This window comes from Atractosteus spatula, chromosome 8 (genome assembly GCF_055471065.1).
Source record: "Atractosteus spatula isolate fAtrSpa1 chromosome 8, fAtrSpa1.hap1, whole genome shotgun sequence".
In the NCBI taxonomy this organism is placed as follows: domain Eukaryota; kingdom Metazoa; phylum Chordata; class Actinopteri; order Semionotiformes; family Lepisosteidae; genus Atractosteus; species Atractosteus spatula.
The window spans coordinates 47,457,884-47,481,278 of record NC_142713.1 but is presented as its reverse complement, the minus strand read 5'-3'; the positions used below and the strand labels follow the sequence as shown (position 1 = coordinate 47,481,278).

The 23,395-nt window shown below is 39.3% G+C and overlaps 2 protein-coding genes across 3 annotated transcripts; both read left to right on the top strand.

Annotated features, from left to right (window-relative positions):
- The first annotated feature begins 1,316 nt into the window (after positions 1 to 1,316).
- Positions 1,317 to 6,724, top strand: echdc3 (enoyl CoA hydratase domain containing 3). 2 transcript variants are annotated; one of them, XM_088923423.1, is made up of 5 exons: positions 1,317 to 1,523; positions 2,003 to 2,124; positions 2,504 to 2,601; positions 3,958 to 4,158; positions 6,136 to 6,724. In XM_088923423.1, the coding sequence occupies exons 1-5, from the start codon at positions 1,354 to 1,356 to the stop codon at positions 6,466 to 6,468; spliced, it is 924 nt and encodes a 307-aa protein (XP_088779549.1). In that variant the 5' UTR covers positions 1,317 to 1,353; the 3' UTR covers positions 6,469 to 6,724. The 2 variants fall into 2 exon arrangements, with proteins under 2 accessions (XP_088779549.1, XP_088779550.1); XM_088923424.1 differs by having other exon boundaries at positions 3,958 to 4,002; positions 6,136 to 6,580.
- A 4,545-nt stretch (positions 6,725 to 11,269) lies between these two features.
- proser2 (proline and serine rich 2) lies at positions 11,270 to 23,151 on the top strand. Its single transcript, XM_088923893.1, has 4 exons — positions 11,270 to 11,909; positions 14,089 to 14,324; positions 17,778 to 18,030; positions 18,370 to 23,151. Exons 2-4 carry the CDS (start codon positions 14,190 to 14,192, stop codon positions 19,380 to 19,382), a joined length of 1,401 nt encoding a protein of 466 aa, XP_088780019.1. The 5' UTR covers positions 11,270 to 11,909; positions 14,089 to 14,189; the 3' UTR covers positions 19,383 to 23,151.
- The last annotated feature ends 244 nt before the right edge of the window (positions 23,152 to 23,395 follow it).

Genomic DNA, 23,395 nt, shown 5'->3' with positions numbered 1-23,395 from the left:
TAGAATTTATCTTCAAAAATAGTATTTCAGTCTTTGCAAACAAAATGGTAATGGCACTTTTAGAATATCGCTTTAACTAATACCTTTTAGAATATAATTTTTAGAATATCCCTCTTTATATCTTCTAAATTATATATTATGCTTATCTTTGGTATTCAGACCTCTGTTCCTTTATAAGAAAACCGGAATTGCAATCCATTGGAATATCACTTTCAGGGTGTACATGTAGGAAGACATCTTATGAATGTGCCTATGACTTAATTTTGTACCGTATAGTATTTATAAGTACAATACAGTTTGTCAATATTTTGTCTGCTAGGTTCTTCCTAAGAAGCAAGTGTCTTCTTGGCACATGACGTTGTGAGCCATAGTGCCCATGTCTGAATAGCATCTGGTATCATCTGGAGGAGCAGCTTTGCAGGGCCAAGGTAAAGACCTTTGAAAATATAGATGAATACAGTATGTTCTTTTACAGGCAAGCACTGCCTGCACCTCAGCCCTAATCATTTACTCATTGCTTACATGCTCAGCTGCTCTGCAGATGGATATTTTCACCTCTGTTCTGCCTCATGTGTACATCACTCCAGCAGAACTTAATCCTCCAATTCCTGCCTGAAACAAGGATCGAAGTGCGTCTCTTGGATACCTAGACCTTCTTCCCCTCAGAATACTTTTTTTCTATGTTATTTTATAAAGTTGAAAAAGCTTTTTAGCTGAGTTGTTGTTTAAAAAATAGTTACGTTATTTCACGAAACTAAAAGCGATAAAATATAAATTACAAAAAATGACAAACAGATTTGAGGTTTTTTTGAAAAATAATTGCCAACAGTATTAGTAAAAATGCATTAAAGAGAATTAACGTTTAGAAAAGTTGTTTGGCCTTTTGATTCATCTACACATAACGATACAGATATTTTAGATATTATTTTTAGCTGCAATTATAACAGGGTTTAGAGTATCTGCCATGTCCTGTCCTTCTTCAACATCGTTATCAACCGGGATTATTCGGTACGATATTCAAAGTATTTTTTCTGCAAAATCTGCTGCATTGTTCTCAAAATAAAACCCATTTTTATTCCTAAAATAGTTATTATAATGGAAAAAACAAGTAATACTGTTTTGTTCTTCATTCCTATTTGGTTTTATTTCATACTTTAATGATTTTGGAATGAGTCTGGAAAAAGTACCGTGTGTTAAAAAATCGGCTACTTGTGAAAAGTGTTTCAAACCCACAAAATTGCCTAATCCGACTTCCTGCATTCAGCCAAGGTAGGCGGCAGCAGTGAGCAGAAAACGTAAACTACGACTCCATTTTTTTCTATTTTCTTCTGCCTCAAAACATTCAGATGAAACATGGCTAATCGTGGTGTTGCTTTTCGTCTTTTTCGCTGCAAAGAAATTCTGTTGCGTAGCGGACTGAGACTGAACTCCAGCAATCTCCCTTCAGGGGGCTTGACTAGGTCATTCTGTGCGCAAACTCGGTCTGAGCGCCTGACCGTGAGGCTGCAGCAGGACGGAATAAGGTTAGACCCAGGAGAAGACGTTTTATATGCAAGCAGAAGTGTTATGTGTACTATATCGGCTATAAACAGTGCATTAAGCGCGTTTTTGTATTTCTACAGCAGTGTCAGGTGTTTAATTATACATTTTATTTCTTCCACGTACTGGTTCAAAACGTATTCTCTTGATCAGAAAAGTTACCTAGTCTAAAACAATCGCCGTTATCATTGGCTAGATAACCCCCCCCCCCCCCCAAGTCGAACCGAAACACATTTGAGTGACATACATTATTTACAATGATCTGTATTCAGGTCCGTATAGAAATTAAAGCAATAAATCACGTCTAACGTGATATGCCCTTAACTTTGTTGCTAAGGCTATTGTACCTAGTCAGGTATTTCCCAATACAATTAATGAACAATGTATTTAAAGTTTCAATCGTTTTCCAATACTGCCGTTTGTGCATTTTACACGGTAACAAAGATCTTTTTTTTCTCCCTAGGAATATAATACTTAATGACCCCAAGAGAAGAAATGCTTTATCCTTGTCAATGCTGAATTCTCTGCGGACTGATATATTGCACGAGATAGACAGTGATGACCTCAGGGTCATCATCATATCAGGTATTCCACACAAAAAAGTGGGAATTTGTGGTTATGGGAGAGGCTACCTTGTTGCTGGATAATATAATAATATGCATGGCTAGCACTGACACAAACACGTTTAGTTTAATTTAGAAAAAAGAGTCCTACTGGTCACAGCTGTAATAACATCAGGATGATTTAACTGAATAAGCTTTAGAGTTTTTACTCCCAACTTCCGTAATGAATATTATGGGATCCATTTGTTGGGATGGGTCAAAATAGTGTTTGTATTTCCTATGTGGTTTGAGGAACCAGTCAATTTCCTTTTCCTACCCAGTCGTAGTTGGCAACTGTTAATAAATACATTAGTGCATTTTGGTTTTTTACTTCTTTAATGAAGCTGCCCGTTGTTTTCCAGCTGAAGGCCCAGTGTTCTCATCAGGACATGACCTGAAGGAGTTGACATCGGCGCAGGGAACGGAGCATCACAGCAGGGTGTTTGAGGTGTGCTCAGAGGTGAGGCCCTTGCTAAGGTCTGCAGTCATTACCTTGTAACAAGTCATGATGAAAGCAAAAAATTCAGCTTCCCTAATCCTGAAATCTGTTTCAGTTTTTATGAACTGCTGGCTTCTGTACAGTATGTAGGCCAACAATAGGTGCATTCTTGCTAAGGTATTTTGAACACATCAATGTAAGGAGGAGACAGTGTTGAAATGGGTGATTTTCTGCTTCAGCAGTAAAGAGGCATTAGGAGATTGCTAAACTGTTCTGTCCACATGGTTCTCAGAATGACAGATATTATAATTTTAGTAAAAGCAAGAAAACACAGTCTTGAAAAAGAAGTCATTGAACTATCTCTCTCTGAGAACAGAGATAGAAAAGGAAGAGGCTACAATAAATTATCAGTATATTCTGTATCAATGCCTGTTTGTTTAAATCACAGACATTTATGTTTACAGCAATACACAGTAGACTAGTACTGTACATACAGGTTCACATATCTGTCCTGGAAATAAGTCTTGTTTGAAATTCACATGCAAGCTGAAACTTCTTCCAGAAATAGGTTTTTAGGTTGTGATTTTATGCAAACACAGCATTCAGTAACTTCTCTTTTCTATTTATTTTCTATGCTATATAAATTCAGCAACTATTGAAAAGCAATATGGCTTATGAGAGCTAGATTTGTAGTGATAATTAACACATAACCGTATTAAATTGCGGCAAACAGAAATGAAGACATCATCATATCACTTTCCACAACGGATTATCCTTTTCAAGATCACAGCGGCTCAGATCCTATCCCAGGAAGCACTGGGCGCAAGAAAGGAAACGCTCTGGATGGGACACCTGTCCATCGCAGGGCAAACACACAGACACAAACACGCACACACACTCACGCAAGGGCCCATTTACAGAACCCAGTTAACCTACCAGTATGTCTTTGGACTGTGGGAGGAAACCGGAGCACCCAGAGGAAACACATGCAAACCTGGGGAGAACATGCAAACTCCACACAGACAGCACCTAGGTCTGGAATTGAACCCAGGGTTCCAGCTCTGTGAGGAAGAAATGCTAACCACTGTGTTACCTTAAAAAGGAAGACATTAAATTAAATATATAACATACTGTACATTTAATAAGTGAGTTATTTTGTACTTTTAGGGTTCTGTATATTATTTTAATGATAAATTGGTTTAACGATACAGGGTGCAGATGGTGGCCCAACTCCCTATTATTGACCTTACATTGGTGTTTCAGCCCACAGGTGATGGGCACATGTCATCTGTTTGCAGCGGTACTTCATTTCTTTACCTTATTGATCCATATTGAAACGCTACATTTGCAGCGCCTTCTTCTTTCATTCTTTTCCAGATCATGACGTTGATACAAGACATTCCCGTGCCAGTCATCGCCAAGGTCAGTGGCATGGCAACGGCAGCAGGATGCCAGCTGGTTGCCAGTTGTGATATCGCAGTTGCTTCTGAAAAGTCAACGTTTGCCACACCTGGAGTAAATGTTGGGCTTTTTTGTTCGACACCTGCTGTTGCCATTGGCAGGGCCATTCCAAGGAAGGTAATGCTCCGACTTCCTGAAAGGAGCAAGGAATAGGTTCCAAGTTCATGTTTGTGGTTCCGTTATCTTGATTTGATATTACAGTATATACTTTGTAAAAAATATTTCGATACACCCCTTTAACCAAACTTGCATGCAAGTCCCAGCAACTAATGTATAATAACTAAATTGGCAATCATTTAATTCCACAATTTTTGCAATTTGCATGATTTATGAGGTGGCATGCATTGAGAAAGTTTAATGTTTCCTCAAAGAAAACAAGACACACACAACTGAAAAATGCAGCAATTACAGGTATTCATTAACAAAACTCCAGCACAGATTTTCCGTCTTCGATTAATTTGTTACGTCACTAATGAAGACATTTTAAGAATGTTTTGCTTTACGGTATTGGTCCAACAGCGGTATTTTGAAATATTTTGATAGTAGCATTTTGGATGTAGCATTTATGAAAAAAACAATTAAGAATGTCTTAAAATAACTAGAGAAAGATCCTTTTTTTTGTCTTGGTTAGAATGTGTGTTAGGGAACTTAAGGCAAGCTATGAGGCAGATCCATTTGGAATACCTGCAGTGTGTGAGTGTCAACTCAGCTTGACAGAATTTGATGCGCAAATGTTACCTTGTCCTCAGAAGAGCTTTTCCACATATAGTCGTGCAGTTCACAATTCAAGTAGTATTCATGACTTAGCAAAGGTTAAACAGCAAGTATGTGTAGTGAAGCGCAGGGCATCATTATTTTTTTCATGCTTGTAAAAACCATGTGGGCTGTAGCTGAGATATGGTTTTAAAAGAAGTATACGAAATTAAATCATTTAAAATCAGGAGCTAAATGCAGAACATTGTAGTTCAAAATGTTTTGAAAGCAGCCATAACTGAATCACAACAAGAGAATGAATGCACAATCTATTTTCGGTGAAATTCACCAGAACTTCCTCTAATGTCATGATAGATAGGAAATAGCTGTGCATCCAGGAAGATAAACAAACAGCCTATAAAGTAACTGAACAACAACCACATAAGCAGTACATTTTAAGAAACAGTAAGTTATGCTCCAGCAAGCTCTTACAAGAAGGTGTTTAAAAAAGTCACTCCAGTTGCAAAAAACAATTGGTAACAGTGAAACCCTCAAGTATAAGATGGTATTTTCTGAAGAGATAAAGGTTTGTTCAGATGAATATCTTGCAGTGCATTTGAGTAAAAAATTCAGTTTGTATTATTTTATGTAATTGGACATATTTTACCATTGTGTATTATGCAAAACATTTTGAGAAACCTGATGTAAGATTGGCTTAACTGACCATGAAATGACCTGGTAGCTACACAGTTTATGGAATGTTTCCTGCATGATATTTTAATAATGTTCACCAAGCGCAGATATTATTCAGTCCAGGCTTTATTATCCCCTGGGGGAAATTTGTATTATGACAGAGTCCTGCACAACAATGCAACAAAAATGGACAAACATAATCAACAGGAGATCTGCGAGTCATTTGACATTGTTTGAGAGAGAGAGGGGCTGAAAGATTTCCTGGGTCTGTTGCTGTTACACCCAGGGACACAGATGGGAGAGGTGTAAATTCACAACAGAGGGAGTGTGCCACAGCTCTTGGCCTTCCTTACTGCCCTCTGTTAGAGGGCATTTAGGTTGATCTGATTTGCCTCAGAGATTTTCCAGCTTCTCTTCACTCATTTTCCCAACCTGTTACAATTTATGGTACTGATGTCACCAAACCAACAAGTAAAGATGGTATAAAACAGATCCAGTAAACAGTTTCAATAAATATGAAAAAACAGGTTCCATTTTGTACAAAAGTATTAAAATTTAGAAGTGAAGTTAAGTGTCCTACGCAAAAGTTTCTGTTGGCCTTTTTTTATAGGAGTTGTTACTGCATTTTTCCATTTATGCTATAAATAAAAAGCCAACAGAGGCTCATTAGTATTTGTTTTATCTTTTAACGTCCTTTTCTCTGTGGAGGTGGCACTGGAAATGCTCTTTACTGGGAATCCCATCTCTGCCCGGGACGCCCTGCTTCATGGACTGGTCAGTAAGGTGGTCCCAGCAGAGAAGCTAGACGAAGAAACGCTGGCCATCGCCCGCAAAGTGTGTGCTGCCAGCAAGCCAGTCGTCGCTCTGGGGAAGCAGACTTTCTACAGACAGATGGCCCAGGATCGCAGTGCTGCCTACGCTACTGCTTCTAGGGTTATGGTGGACAACCTGGCTTTGAGAGATGGGCAGGAGGGCATTAAGGCTTTTATTGAGAAGCGCCGGCCTGAGTGGACACACACCAGGGACCGGGCCCACGAGTGACATCCCACACCCATTCACTGCTCTGTGGGTCTTCTTGCTACTGCTGCATAAAGGCTAAGCCGTTTTTTTTTGTTTGTGCCAAATCTTCTAAAGCACAGAGCAGAAAACGAAATCCTACAATGAAGGCAAATTGCAAAAAAAAAAAGAAGGAATTCTTTCGATAATCAGTCTTGTTTCTTTTTGCAGGTCATTTTTTTTTCTGTTGGCCAGACTTGATGTGTACAGAATGAACAAAAATAAAAATATTAAATCGGAAGCTGCCCTGGTGGTGGGACAGTTCATGCTACTGCCTTACAGCTTTTTGGGTCTGAGGCTCATTTCCAATCTGGTGTGCAGTCTCTGTGGAGCTTGCATTTTCATGAGTGTTCTTACCTCCCAGAGCCACACTGGCTCAGTTACTTGGTGCTGCTATATTGGCCCTGCAATTGCCATCTTGTCCAGTGTCAAGTCAATCCTGTCTTCTGCCCTGTGTTTGCTAGGTTAGGATCTGGCTTGTTTTGACTCTCTAGGATGAAGCAACAGTGGACGATGAAAGAATGTGTGGAAATCCTCCAGCAGGCACATGTAGAGTACTTTTTATTAAAAGAATAGTACACTTTTAGCCAGAATACAACACTAACAATTCATCCGAAATTGAATTGGTCAAGGAACGTCAGTAAAGAGGTGTTAGAAGATTAGACGAAGCTCCTTCAGTACTGACACACTGATTTTTTTAAGTGAAAATTCTTACCTAATGTTGCCTGTATTCATCTGAGGCTTTGGTTAGGATACTACTATCAGTGGGGAGGAGAACAGAGTGATGAAGCCAGTTCATAGATGGGGATTATTAGGAGGCCATGATTGGGTAAAAGGCCAGTGGGAAATTTGGCTAGGACCTTACTCTTTTCGAGAAACACCCTGGGATTTTTAATGACCACAGAGAGTAAAGACCTCGGCTTTATGTCTCATCTGAGGACAGTGCCTTTTAACAGTATAGTACACCTCTGGTCCCAGTAACACCTCTTTCAGCAGTAGCCTTAGTTTTTCCCAGGAGGTCTCCCATCCAGGTACTGACCAGGCTCATACCTGCTTAACTTCAGTAGGATGCCAGTTGTGAGTTGCACTGCTATAAAAACAAAGTGGCAGTGAGATACTTATTTTAAAAACAACATCTGAGTAGTTGTTTTCAATGAGATTATGGTGAGACAAATCCTAAAGACAGAAAAATGACCTTAACTACAAGTCACAACTAACAAAAACTGTAATCATTTTTACCACTGAAGGTGCATTCTTATAAATAGTTCTGGAACTGCTAATTTGTGCGTTACTTGTACAGTTGTGGATGTGGGTGTACAATTAGCAGTAGTCCTTTATTGCTTCTTGCCAGGGTGAGTGGTAGTGGTTCTCTGCCTTAGAACTGGAGTACCCCTGTGTGGTCTGATTTTCATTCCTACTAAGCTCTTAATCACTGAGGCTGATTGATCCCTGTAATTGAGCTTCTTGCTTCAACAGACTTTTGGAAGCTATTTCTGTACTTTAGTCATATGTTTTAAAATTAAAAAATCTGCTGCAGGTACAGTTTTGAGAAGAAATGCAACAACCAGAATTCAATCCATTCCATCCTCAACTTGCTTATTAAGTGACTGCTGCCTTATTTCTGCCTAATTCAGTCTTAATAGGTGGCCAATTCATGATGGATAAACACAAGCCGGAATGACTTGATCAAGAATATATGCCAGCTGTTCTGTATTAGCTTCATTACTTGCATTCCACACACCTTAATTATGGTAGTTATTAACCTCATCTGACTTTTTAAAAGCTTAAAGTAAAGTCTGGATGAAACATGGATCAATTAGTCCATTGCCTAAAAGCTCAGCTGGAGTAAAAGCTGTAGACACAGGAGTAGACCAAGACCGGAGTTGTGAAGAGCCGCTTTTTCACAGAGGGGAGTGCCTTGTACTAAGAGTCAGATGTACATTTAGGTTAAAAATGGTTTAGTATGTGAAAAATTTCGGGACCGTTTTTGGAAACTTGTTTTCATTTTCAGTTTTAATGTGCATTTGTTTTTTTCTCACGTTGGAGAAATGTGTGTGAATGGCCTTGTCATTTTTCCAATAATTTGTAATTGTAATGTTCAAACTGCATTGAACACCATTAATACATTGTTGAAGGCTGAACTGAAGTCTGATTTTGGTCACCTCTTGGTCTAGATGTGACAGCGGTGTTTAGGATGGTTGCTATTGAAACATAGTACAAGGTAGTACAAGATATGACCACAGGGTGGAGCTGTGGCTTAGGTCAGTGGAGATTTTGCAGTTTATATCAGATGAGAAAAATTAATATACAGTATTTGTAAATCGAAGTTAAGAGCATAAGAAATGTTACAGATGAAGTGATGCTTAATTCTTGCCTAGCACTTTTGCTTATTAGTAGCTAATTCATCTGAAGATATCACCCAGCTGAGTACTGAAAGAAGCAAGTATCAGTTTCAACAACGTGGCTGGGTAGTGTGTTCCAGATTGTCACAGTCTTTTGTGTAAAAAATTACCTCCTGTTCCCAGTTTTAATTGCATGATCATGTAGTTTCCATGTGTCCTCTGGTTCATGTTTCACAGTTGGTTCTGCAGAATTGTATTGGGCAGACATTGTCAGTGCCTTGGGATGGTAAATAAAGTCACGTCTCATTGTAGTGTTCTCTGTTCAAGACTAAAAAGGATCACTTCTTTTAGTCTGTTAATGTAGTGAATTTGTTTGAGCCCAGAAATTTATCTGGTTGCTGTTTTCTGGACTGATTCCAGAATTAATATTTTGTAATTTGGTGACCAAAATGGTACATAATATTCACATTACAGTAAGAATCCAGGTTATTTGGATTCTTACTAGTGCCTTGTGAAATGTATACTTTGTACTTGTGTGGATTAAATGTCACCTGCCAGTTAGGCAGGACTGTCCAGTCTTTAATTTTGTCTGTAGGTCTTTCAGAATTCCTTTGCAGTTCTTACAGTGTTTGCTAGTCCTTCAATATGGTGTCATCTAGTCAACACAACTATGCAGTTTTAATGATAATGATGTGAAAACAAAAGTTGTTTATCTTCCATTCTGTGTTTTAACGTGGAAGTTAATTTATCCAGTTGATCTGTTAAATTTAATTTGCTGTTAGGGTAAAAGGGATTTTTTTTAATGCATTCAAATTAAATGTTGTCACATGATGTAGTTAAAAACATTTTTATAGAGAAGCAACACCTGAAAGTGAGGGAAAATAATCTTTAGGATAGAAAATTTGTTTCATATCAAATTCAATAGGATATGTTTATTCTTCCATTGTAGTTAAAGGTGAGAGGAAACCAAAAAAGCAGTAGTGTGACTGTGTACTATACAAAGCATCAAAGCTCCATCTTATTTATCAGGTACGAGACTTACATTTATTTCAATTACTGTATTAACACCTGACCTGCGCAACATTAGGCTTGCTGTTGTCAAAAAGGTAAATGGGGATTATGACCTGTTGATTATTCTGCGACGTGTGTTTCGAAGTGAAAAGATTTTTCACAAATGCTTATTCTTGTTCTGAGTTTTGAGAGGATGAAAACGGGCCTCAGTGACGAGCTTCTGGCTGAGGTGATAACTTTGCTTTTAAATGTTTTGACATACAGTATTCAGTCCTCTTTCTAATGAACACACGTTTGTATCATGCGCTGATATGTAACATCCATAATTTTATAACATAGTTTTTATCATTTGCTTTTTTCTACCCACACCTGAACTTTGTTTTCGTTTGTAATATCTCTTTGGTCCCAGTCAGAACCCGAGACTGGAAATCTGCTTCCAATTTTCAAGTCGGAACCCAGTTCCAGTTCTGCCAGCAACGTGTAGAAACCAGACCAAAGTTTTATACGCTGCAGATTACGAAATCGTCAATCTTATCCCCACAAATCTGTTGGCTGCACTGTTCCTTCCAGCTTTATTACTTTTAAAGTAATTTGTACTTAACATTTAAAGAACAATGTGCGGTGGATAAAATGCATGTGTAAATAAAGGAAAACTCCTACATGCCCACAACTTTATTTATACTATTTAAACTCATCACCACGAGATAGCAACCGAGAAAACACATAATACAACCGTCTAGTACATTAAGTACCGAGGTTGTGAATTTTTTTTTCGTATTCAGTCACCAAAGCTACAACAGAAGATTTTATCTTTTTCATTAACCTCCTGTAGATATTTACTGTACTCTATCATTCAAATGTCGCTTCCTAGAGGAAACCTCGCATTCCTTTATCATGACGTTGTACAGACACACATATTTCTTCATATATCACATGTTCACTAAAAACCTGCTTCTTCTGGGTATAAGGATGTAAGGCAGAACTACGAAAAGACATGTCCGGTTCTAATCTCTGTATTACAGGATCAAAACTGGTTAGTACGGAAAATAACATCCTTATCACGCATACCCTTGACGTGACGTTTGGATATTGTTTCACGTACACTGCGCCTCTTTTTTTATTTTGCCTCTTTATACGGCATGTATACTGCATTCTGAAATACTGTAATACGGATTTAAACATTGAAATGTATTATTTATTACTATTCAAAGCATTTCCCCGACACTTCTTCCAGATTGAATGGTACACGAATATACATGTCTAATGTGGTTCTAAATATTAGAGATATCAATAATTATATCTCTCCGATGCTGTAGTGTTCTTAAAAAGCTGTTTTGACAGCTTCCTTCTGCCGTATCAGATGGTAGTCAAGAGCGAGTGTCACATGATCGGAATGCAGGTGTAACATAGTAACAATTCTTCTTCCAACATTCTTCTCAGGACTGAGACAGGCTGAACAGGACTGGGGACGTGCAGAGGCGCTTGTTCTGACCGGTCACCATAAATCAAGTCAGAACCTGTTCGACCACTGCTGAAGAAAAAAAATAGCTCGGTCAGCGCTACAATACATACTGTACAAGACAACGAGCTATACACCTGTTACGGCACTTTGTTTAAATGATTTTTAAAGACATTTCGGCGAGTGTGGATAACTCTAGCTACAAGACATTACGAAAAAGGGGATTTGTTCCTGTAATGGTCAGCAGAGTACACTACCCCTCAGACTAGCCATGTGCAGCTCTGGAGCTGCCTCAGGAGTAGACACGGCGACGTGAGGATGCCCCCGGGCTGTGGCTTTAAGGCGCTGCAATGTTTGGCTTTGCAAGAGGAAGAGCCAATGTAGCGCCGTGCGCTTGCGCCGTGGAGTAGAAATGAGAGGCTTTGGTTTCTCTGGAGTTAGTTACTGAAACAGTTTTGTACTGTAAAGGTGGGGCGATGGGTCTCCACACCACAACCGAGTAGGATGTTGATTTCAAGGAAACAGATTTTTAGTATATTAACTAGTAAATTATTCTCCTAAAAAACTCCCGACTGTCTTGAAGTGTGAACCACCCAGTTTCCACACAAGAAAAGGTGAGTTACCTGTTTTGCTCAACGATATTCTTTAACTGTGCAGCACATTAAGAGCACATCATTGAGTTTTTAAAATATCCCAGTGTTGTTAGTTTAATTACAGTGTTTACAACACCTTAAAATCGGTATGTATGAAGTGCTTATAACCAATTTGGAATTCTTGTTATATGTTCATACCGTTATATAAAATACAGCTATCGTATTTATTTATTCGTTTATGTTTGTAATGTAAATCTGTTTAAAGTTTAATTCCTCTTGAAAGTAAAATACGTCGTATAAATGCGTTCACATATTTGAATGATCCTGTAGATAAAAAAATGTTTTTTTTATTATAATTATTGTGTTTAGAGGTGGTTGACCTACATACCTTACTCTGTTGTTTTTTAGTTGTCAAACTAGTCTAGCAACTTTACCGGGGCTTTTTCGTGCTGATGTCAGAGCTTTTGCTTTAAAGTCATCCCAACGCCCAATGTTCACAAACAGCATCTGTTTTAAAAATAAAAACTCCTAAGAATCCACATTTAGAGTAACTATGTACAGCTAATCCCATGACAAACCTTTTGGAGATGGGTGGCGTTCTGTGTTCCTCTGAGAGGTGGCTTGGCAGGTGGCTGTAAAAGGATAGTCTCCTTACGCAAACCCAGATCCCCACGGGGAGAGCATATACAAGCTGTATGAACTGTACCGTCTGCACTTCCCGGCTCAATTATCTTGAGTGTTTGTACTACATGTGGAAATACGGTCTAATTCCAGCATCGCAGAACCCAGACGGCGTTTCTATCTGGTGCGCTCTGTTGTAAGAGTTGTCTGATGCTGATTCATTAACCATTTTACATCAGCTCCTCAGTTTCAAGGTGAAGGGGAAAAACTCTTAACCCTAGAGGTTTGTCCTAGCAACGACACCGTGAGGGAACCCGTATTAGCAACCGCAGAAATCATTAACTACTTAATTTACAAAATATTTATGGAAATACTCTGCCGAGTGAGACGTTTGCTGTGTCAACACAGTTCTTGGAGCTTTGGGAACGAAATGACACATTTTGTTTTAAAAGTTAAAAGAATGTCAGACTCTAGAGCGTAGGTCGATCTAGTAAAATGAGTCTGTTGCGATCCCACACCTATAATGTACTGGGAGGATAGCAGTTTCCTGCTTCAAATGATCATTTTAAAGATGCAATTTTAGTGTCTTACCTTTTCAATCAGTCTACCACCCTGAAAGCATTATGTTCACAGTAATAACAAGCTTATGTATCTGTAATACTTGAGCACTTGTTCCTGTTGGCTGAGGCACAGAAAAGAGGAGTAAAGTTTCCTCCTCCAGGTCAATTAGCCTAAAGCTCCCGAATGTCTTTTCACAGTATTTTTCCCATTCATTTAGATTTTTCTAAAAAAGGGGCCCGAAAAGCCCAGAATCTTATTGGTTTTTGGTCTTCACCGTTGTTTTTTTTCAACAGGACGTATAAGGATATATACTGTATTTGTACATGGTATTAGTGATGAGGTTCAGGATAATGGGTGTATTCTTCCTGTCCTGAAAGGTAGAAACGTTGATTTAGTTTAGGTGGGTAGCTGCGTCAGCATGCGCAGGCCGCAAAGGAACAAGTAATAGGTTTATTCCATGCGGAAAAAAAGAAGAAAGAAAACACAACGTTTCACAACGTGCTCACACCTGAAGAAGGCTCCACGGCCGAAACGAAATGTTAAATTGACGTCGTGTTTAATTTTACCGGGGATGACCGGGAGTGGAGCAATTGCGTAATGTACTTCGTCTTACTTAAGGGCACAACCGCAGTCTCCACACCTGGCACACCTGGTATTTGCACCTGTCCCTCCCGGAGTCCTAACTGCTTGCTCACTGCCACTACTTATAAATAAAATTAATAACATCCTGAACCTCATTACCTCTAATGTGAGGTCAGAAACATTTGACATGCTGTTGATAACTGTCTCTGCTGGTGGGTAGGTAGCATAAAAATGATTTCGTTTTGGTTCTGTGGTTTTTGCTTGACATAAGATTTCCATAGCTGTTGAAAACAGTTTCTGTCAGATTGTATCTGCTGCTGTGCTGTGTGTACAGAGCAGGAGTTTATTCTGCGAGAAGCTTCCTGATTTAGTTCTTGGAAGAAGGAGTATAAAATAAACAAGATTACGTCATATGTGTGTATTGTTTTCGTTTCAGTGTGGGCTGTATGGGAAGACATACTGAGACAATGGGGCTGGTGTGAAGGGTTTGTATCCCACAACGAAGATCGACCTGGGGAAATATCCCTTCTTTGTGAGATGCCAAGGGGGCACAGTGATCCCAGCTCCTTAAGCATGGATTTGCATCTCTCGTCAGCGCCCAGGCTACATTACGGAATTAATGGGAACCTGAACAACATCCAACGACATTCTTTGAGCCGTAACTCTCACCTTGTAAGTAAACGTGCGCTGCTTTCAAAACGATCTGCCATCCTTTTGGGCCATTGTGGCGAGGCCTATTTTCTATTTATATGACGTTTAGTTATGTTTTTTTTGGTATTCCGTCTGATTTGGGATAACCCATTGTATTTTGGCTCGCAGCTGTGAACCCTGCAGCTGAACGCGGGGGAGAATGAGTCTGTGGGCCCGCCCACCTTCAAGTCAATCATTCTTTAACTCGTGGCAGGCGTCACAGCCTATACTGGAGGGTTTAGCACCGATTGGAGGAGAGGCACATCACTCATCGACAGCACCACGCAGGAATCCTGGGAAGCTGCAGGGGTCATTGTGTCGCTCACCACACCCTACTGCAGCTCTCAGTCAGCTAGTGACCTGGGCCAGTCGCATACTGGACATGCAAACATGACACAAAACCGGAATGCTACCAGTTACAAGAAATGCAGTGCAGTACACACTGGCTGATTGATTGACCAGTGAGAGAAGCAACAAGGAGTGGCAGACCCTGATGAAGTACAGGCTCAGTGACCACAACATGGCTGTAGAAACTGGGCAGCACAGGTAGACCTGACAGCCCAGAGGGGACGGGCTGTGCTCCCACTGCCAGCAGGGAGAATCAGAGACAGAGATGTACTTTGTGCCGTGCTTCCAGAAATACTCAGGAATTAGATCAGCATTGTTCCCAAAAATAATATTTCAGTTCCAAAATTCCAGCTACTGCCAGAATCGGAACAAATGTCAATCCCATTGGAGAAGGGGAGAGGGAACTCGATAGAGCCACAGCCCAGTATGTGATCGCCTGTTACAGCCTGTTAAACAGAGAGTGACCCTCACTAAAAATAATAATAATTAGATGTTGTTGTAAACGTTCTTCTAATTGATGTTACTTTGGCAACACGGTAATTCATTGGTCCTGCCAATAATGTGCTTTGAATTTGAATTTGACATGACTCAGGCTTGGACCACAGGAGTCGCAGGACTCAAGTGAGCACATTTACCAAATTCATCATTTTTGATTTGTTATTCATGTTTCATTTCCTAAAACTTCAAAAATGAATTATACATTGTATCATATTTTGTAAGCCTTTTTGCAAGACCACTTTTTATCCCCAAGAGTTTAACTGATCTGGACACACAGTATTGTTTTGTTTTTTTATTTGCCGTCTTGTGTGATTTTGATGTTTGTAGGAATAGTAAGGGAAACTAAATGATAATCAACGGACAGTTTTTAGTTGTTTCCTGACTAAATTAGTGTTGGAAAAAACACCTTTCTGCGCAGAACTGCAGCAGAAGAGTTCAATTTAAGGTGAACAATGAATTGCTAAAAAAAATACATTGAAGGAGGAGATGGTCAAATGATAATTGTCTTTAAAGAGAAAGAGCTCTTAAAAATGCCATTGGCTATTAAATTAATTATTATTTACTCATGATATCTTGTACAGGTATATCCTTGGTTGTGAGTCTTATTTACTGCTGTTAACCAGCCTAGGCAGCAAAGGGAAAACTTTATTTTTGCATAGCAAAATGAATCTGGCACACCCATGACTCTCAGTGCTTGATTGTTTATGTTCCAAAACTATTTTTTATGTCTCTGAACTTTCTGTATCTTACTCATAAATTCCAGAACCTCGAAAAAGGCTTAACTTCATAATGACTTGGTATCACCTTGGAGTGACGCTCAAGTTTTAAACAGGTTTAACAACAGTTTTTACCATTGAGTGGTGTGTGTTCACATTAGAATCTGAGCAGTTTCAGTCGGGTGTGCCTGCTGAGTTTTGCACCATTTATTCACCAGCTACACCTAGACAGAGACATTGTCCCACATGGGTTGACTCTTGAAAGAACATTTGGTAAGTGTTTCTGTGTCTCTGGATATGTCTCTTTTAGATTTCCTTTAGGCATCTTTTAGGTGGTATAACTAAAACATACTATTACCTTTTTTCATCTTCTCGTGAACTCTTTAATACTGTGTTTCCAGTTGATTCCCTACATTCCGGTTAGTGCATATTTAGAAGTCCTGGGAAGGATTACACTCCTAGTTGCTAGTAAAAAAGGAAGTTGTGTATGAGTTAGTTTTCACTCTTTAGCAGATTTGTATGAGATTTTGTTTTGCATAAAAATGCTTAAGCCTGAACAAGATTAGCATAAAGAAAATAAGTGAATTACAATGCAAAGCAGGATAAAGGCAGCTCGTCTGTGCCTTTAATAACTTCATACAATACAACACCCAAAAAGGTGGAAACTGTATCAACTCGATGTCTTCTCCATCTGGCCTGTAATGCAGAATCTTGTGACAACAGAGGAATCAACAACAGTTTCTTAAAAATTTGGTCGATTTTAGACAGTAACTGCATTTTGCCGTTTCAGTTCTGTGTACGTTGGTGCAGATGTTTACTGTGAATATTACTTGTAATCAAATACCTTCTGCTGTATTGGGTTGCAGCAGCATGAACGCAGCCTCTTTGTTGAAAAGAGAACAATGAACTGAGAGAGCCATTCCGTCCTGAGTGAATAACTTGCCTTGTTCAGAAAACACCTGGGCTTGTACAGTGGGAATGGTTCATGCTAGAGAAAGGTTTTAATGCTGGGTACCTATAAGTATTATATACAATATATGTGTATAACATATTGTATAGGACATTCTATGCATTATCTTATACATATAATACATCCAGTGTTTTATTCCTTAAAAGCAACTTTTACAAATATAAAATGCTACTGTGCTCTTTTCCTGTGTCAGCTGCGTTTATTTTGTTCTCCTTATTCTAAAAATAGATCCTGTAAATGGTGTTTACTCACGGCTACAGACTGGGGCCTGTGGTTTCTAAGGCACGGATGACGGACAAGAAAGGCTAAAATGCTAATTATCATGTCGCACAAATACTTGACATTACTATTGAGCAAAGACAGGAGTGGATTTCAAAAGCTGAATAATCTGAAAGATGAATTTTATTTGAAGTCCTCTCAGTTGTTTACAACTGTGTACTTGCAAATGCATTCTTTAAATCAGAAAATCTGTTGATATTACAAACCAGGAACACACGTTTATAAACAAGTGGTCTGTAATTTGTCGAGATTTATCTCTTGCAATTTAACTTGATTTTGTAAGGTAAAGAATTCCAGGTTCATAAAAACAGTTTTACTTTTAAGTATGTGGTTGAATACAGACTTTACCATGGTGCTGGGGAATATTTGACATATTTTTGAAACATTATATTAATATTTATTATCAGTTACTTTAAAGTTTTCATCACGAACAATAAACAGTTATGCATTGTATTAAAACACCATTACAGTGGTTCTCTTACAGTGGTTAAACCTGCTTGTTAGTGCTTGGCAGTTTCTTTGGAAAAGTAATTTAAGGCTTTCTAGATTCAGGGAAAAAAAGCCTGATTTGCAGCTCCTAACAGATTAACCTCTCTGACGTCTGCCCTGTGTCACTCTCTGAAGGAGGATGATGCCCTACAGCACCTGAGCCAGGAGGAGAAGGAGTGCATCCTGTTCTTCGAGGAGACCATCGACTCCCTGGACGAAGAGCCGGAGGACCCAAATCTCTCCTCGGGGAGCAGTACTCCAGTGGAAGACAGCCCTACTCCAGAAGACAGGAGTCCAGTCCTCAAGGAGCCGGACATCATTGACTTGGTGCAGAAGAACTCTCAGCCCCCAGTGCTCAGGGAGCCAGTGTACCAGCCACATGTCACAGGTACTGGAATTGCATTCACTCTTCTCAACACGTCGGCTCTAACCTGTAGCGATAAAAATTATCCCCCTGCGAGGTATATTTTTAATTATGAGATTTATCCTTTAAATTGGGTGTCCTTTATCCTTTACATCAGGCATTCACCATCACACTTAATGTGTAGTTAGGCGTGAACACCAGATCTTGATGTTGGAGATCCCACTTAAAGAGCTTATATTTTTTATTGTATTATGACTTTGTCTTAATAGCCCCTGTATTCTTCTGGCTTTTAGAAAGCTTGTGGTGTCTCACAAACACTGTGCCATCGTGTCCTTTATGGTAAAGAGTAATTTTCTTTTTTAGATTTAAGGAGCTTCTCCACGACCCCAGAATCACATTTCGAGATCAAACCGAAACGGGAGCTGATGAAAAGCTACTCCTCCGAGTTTGTTTTTCCTCCTCTGCCTCCTCCTGTGGCAGATCACGAAACCGATTCCCCTCATTATCCCCCCTACCATCCTGTCGGCTCCATTCCCACGCCTGTCCTCATCGCCCAGAAGATCGCAGAGAGCCAGAGGGGGAGTGGGCCATTATCCCCTACCCCCCTACCCTCCGAGAGAAGAAGCCTGGAACCGGAGAAGAGCCCTCCCCCTTCTCCAGACTACCCAGGCAAGCCGGGTCCCGCCACCGGGAGAAAACCCAGCAGGTACCCAGGCAACATCAACGTCACAAACAGCACCAAGGACTATAACCAAACCATTGCCAAAGCAGCTGTCAAAGTTCAAGAACGTAAAGCACAGGTGCTGGCCAACTTAACAGGCGGACCTCTCTCGCCAGACGAGACATCGGAAGAGAGGCCAGCAAGAAACCTTCCGGCACGGAGCTTTTCCTTCAGAGATCCAGCACCTGAGCAGTCAAGGCTGGAGGCTTTATCTAAACTGGGTCTGACAAAAGAACATGCCCCGACAGGCCCCAGCGTCGGCAAACCTAAGGTTGCATTGCCCACTTCAGTTTCACCAGGCAAGGCGGAAGCGTTTTCTACTGACTGTCACAACGTCAGTAATCCCAAAGCAGCAGCCGTCCCATGTAGTTCAAGCCCGAAGCCAGTCGTCACAAGCAGACCGGATCCCCGCAACTTGGACATCAGAGTTTCTCCAATTTCCCGCCACAGCGGTGCTCACAGTTTTCAGGTCACCAACACGGCCTCCCTAGAACCAAGGGCACCCCTGTCTCCAGAGCTAAGGAGAGCTCGTTCTTCAACCAAGTCAGCATTCAGACCTCAGGGGATTACAGTGCAGTTCTCTGGCAGAGGAGCTACCGACGAGTCACGCAGAGAAGCCCTGAGGAAACTTGGCCTTCTGAAGAACACATCTTGAAATGCTTAAAACATCCGAGTGTGAATAATACCTACTATTTTATAGATACGGTCTTGGGTAGATATGGTGCTACAGCCTGAATCTTTTATTTGAGATACATAGTAATCTGCAGATGAAACGGGCCTCATCGTGAATTCGACATGTGACCAAAATTGGAGAAAATCAAGACCTGTACCTTGCACAGAACAGAAGGAATATTTTACACAGCTTTTGTGAAAGGAAACATGGGATGAAAGAAGAACACACAGATTGACAGCTCATAATCAACTTGGAAGATGGAAAGACATTTGTATAACTTGATAAAATAGTTTTGTCTTTTTCAGAGCCAATCCTACATATTTTAATTATTGATTCCTCATATTTATTTGAATAGCAATATTTTATCATTGCTTCTTCATTTCTTTGTCTTCATTTTCAGTGGTTTTTAAGTATCTACCAGCAGTGAAGCAACTGTTTTTTTTGTCTTTATGAACATCATTAGCAATGGGTATAAAAATGAAGCAGAGGGCTCGTCAGTGGATCATTCAAATTCTAAGAGCTTAGAATTTGATTTGAGCCCCATTTGAGAGATGTGCTTTCCTACTAGCCAGACTTTGGGCAAATGTCCCCATTTGGATTATGCACAAAATGCGCTTAAAAGCCACAAAAACCCAGCCCACAACATATTCGTGATCCTAGGCTTCCTAGCATTGGCAAGGATCCAGCAAGCTTATTATGATGTTATCAAATGGAGCTGTGCAGTCATTTGTCTGACTCATGAGCACCCCTGGTATAATAATAATAATAATTAATAATGGCAGCCAAACTGCACCAGTATGCTCACCATACACCAGCTATCAGTGGGGAGGAGAACAGAGTGGTGTAGCCAATTAATAGATTGGGATAGGGTGGGTTGAGTTGGTAACTGGCTTTTCTAAATTGGAGAGAACAATTGGGGGCAGTGGTCGGACTAGTCTAATTTTGTTTTCAGAAACTGTGACAAGCTGTGAAAGTGCTACCCACAGCCATTCCAACTAAACTTTCAAGACTGTGAGCAATCTGATTTCTTTTATACATGCAGATAAATGGTGGTGGAAGTTGGCTTAAGCTATAACCTTATTTCCACCAAAAATAATCAGTGTGATATTTATTAATTTGGTTCTGTATACAATTGCCAGTAGCAGAGTTTTCTTAATCATGCCATCAGCTGTGGCCCATAGTTCAGATGCTCATCGGTCACAGGTGTTTAAAGTTCAATGGATAATTTTAACAGGATAATTTTAATATTGATTTCTATCCTTGTTTTCAGTTTCCTATCATGCACATATGCAATCTTTTTCGAACTATTTTCCATAGTGTTTTCTACTCTTATTCCTGCTGACCTTGTCGGTCTTTGGCTGCATTGAATAGAAGTACTGTGTTCCATCTAGACGTACCACATCTCCATTGTGTCTATTGCAGCACAGAACTCCTGTGTGTGGTGTGTAAGAGGGAGAACAATGGTGTAGCTGCTGAATGTGTGAAGATGGTATCATACTGCATGTGTGATGGTGAAAGAACTGTGTGTATTTTTTTATTTTTTTTTCTAAAACAGACTCCGGCTTTGTAGTTAATCTACAGTAAATAATGAAGTATTTGGTAGTATGTGGTTGTTTGTGCTATAGTGTGTGTGTATAGTTCTCTTTAGACCAGGAGGTTTGCAGGAAATTTTCCCCCATTTACATACTGTCTTTCTCTCGTGAATCTTGGCTATTTAGAATCACACCCTGCTTAAAATGTAGTTTTTAGCATTTATATAGCATATGAATTATTGGTATATACAGGGGAGGTGAGGCATCTGAAAATCCGTTTACATTAACCTCAGAATTTGATGTTTTATTTGGTGTATTCTATAAAACATTTATATTGTCAGACTGTCTATAAATAAAGGAATATACTGTTTTCTTATTAACACTCAATATAGTTTGTTATCTGTTACATTTCTAAGTGTGTGTAATTTTGTAAGATGTGGAGTAGCTGCAGTGTAATGATTAATCCCACCTGCCTAGAAATCATTGACTGGCTGTGACCTTGATGTGCAAACCTCAAACACAAAAATATTCTGGCCCACCAAAAACACACAGTGCTTTTAAATAGTAGGAGATCCAAGCCTTGGTGAAGATATTGCCATAAAAAAGGAGGTTACCGTGCTTCTTGTGTTTTGGAATTTACTGAACAAGTATTAGGTGTTCAGTCAGAGCTGATAAAGAAGATTCTCAAACACTGGAATCATACTGGTGTTCTTTATTTAGACAGGTGGATTGTTTCTATTGATAGTAAAAAAAAAACATAGCAACCCACAGCAATTTCCAGTAGTTCAGCTCATGGCCTATAAATGTTAATAACTCTTATTTAAAAATATTCTGTGGTTTCTCTTTGATTCTGTTGTTTAATTGTGTTACCAGTACCGGGGAGAATGTAATAAAAGCCAAGTCTGAAACAACTTCATTATTTGTAAAAGCCTCAACCCCAGTCATTGAATGTCTTAATGAGCAGGTAACCAAAACCCATTATGGGTGGAATGTATTTGAAGAGAGAAATTGTATCTGGTGAATCTATTCTGAGGGACCTAGGACCTTGAATACTTGCTATTTTCTATCTTATGCTCAGTGAGAAGTTGTAGAAGGTTAATTGGGCTCCTGTTCTCTTCCAGGCAACACTGTAATCAAGTGTACGAGTCCATGTTAAGAAACAGTATAGTCAATGTCACATTGAAGTCAATTCCCTAAATTTTACTGGTGAATCACTGGAATTCAAAAGACAAAAACAAAACAGACAGCAAGTATAAGCGTCCTTTTTAGAGCTGAAAGTAAATTTAAGAAAAGTCCTGTTAGACAGGTAACAGAATGGATCAGAGTAAAATTTTCCAATTTTAAGGAATTGCATTTGCTTCCCAATTCTACAAACACGAGGGTGGGTGGGACGGCTTAAATCCATCCAAACACAACTATGCTTTTACCAATGTGAAGGAGAAAGAACTGACTGAGTTCTGGACAAAGAGTACACTGTACAGTTCTGAGGTACAAACATCAAAGAGCAACTTCAAGCCAGTTGCTAAGAAAACAGATTTTCAAGATTTTTTTGAGACCATAAATTACAATACTGGCAAAAATGTGTTTGAGAAAAGACACTGAGGGTCTATTTAAAATGCATTTTTGTTCCTCACATTTGTCATGTGAAATTTGAATGTGTTCATTCTAATTTAGTTTTCATCCTAAAAGGAAAATGTTGTATTGGCCATTTATTATTATTGTTTTATTTGAGAATGGATTCATTATTGGAACAGCTAATTTGGTCATGTGCTCATTTAATTATTTCCTTTGCCCTTTTTATATGACAATAAAAATGTGTAAATTTCTCACCAAATGATTTAAATGGCATTATAGAATCCTGAACTCTGTACCTGCTCTGAAATGGACTGTTTGGGTACCTGTTCAGTTCTGTTGGATTTAGGTTTCCTAATTAAGTTCACCCAAGAATTATAAAAGGGGCGCCTTTCCAAGGAGGTGATGTTTTTGCTTGGCACTAGACAGTTTGGAATGAAATGCCTGACTGCATTCCTTGGCAGTCTCTAAAATCAACACTGCAGTAAAAAATGAGAAACAACACTTATTCTCTTCAGCAGTGAGGAGATAAAGACTGCAAAGTTCAACCTTTTTGGAACCATGTGGTAAAACGGTGCCTTGCCTACATTTTTTAATAAATCTTCTGTCGGTAACACAGAGAATAAAATGTATGTGTGACGTGACACTCCAACAGCCCTTTTCTTCTTCTGTTTTTTGAATAATGTTTTTTTACACAGACCAGCTGGACAGCTACAACACTGCAAGCACAACTTCTCCTCTCCCCTCCAAAGGGCTAAAACTCCTGTAAAAGAAAAACCCACTATCACAAGTCTTAATATTGTGATTAAATATAAAACCGAAAAGTAAGAGGAATTAGAGAGGTAAAAGTAAAGGGAACCTCAGTATAAGAAATTTCTGCTAATAATATAC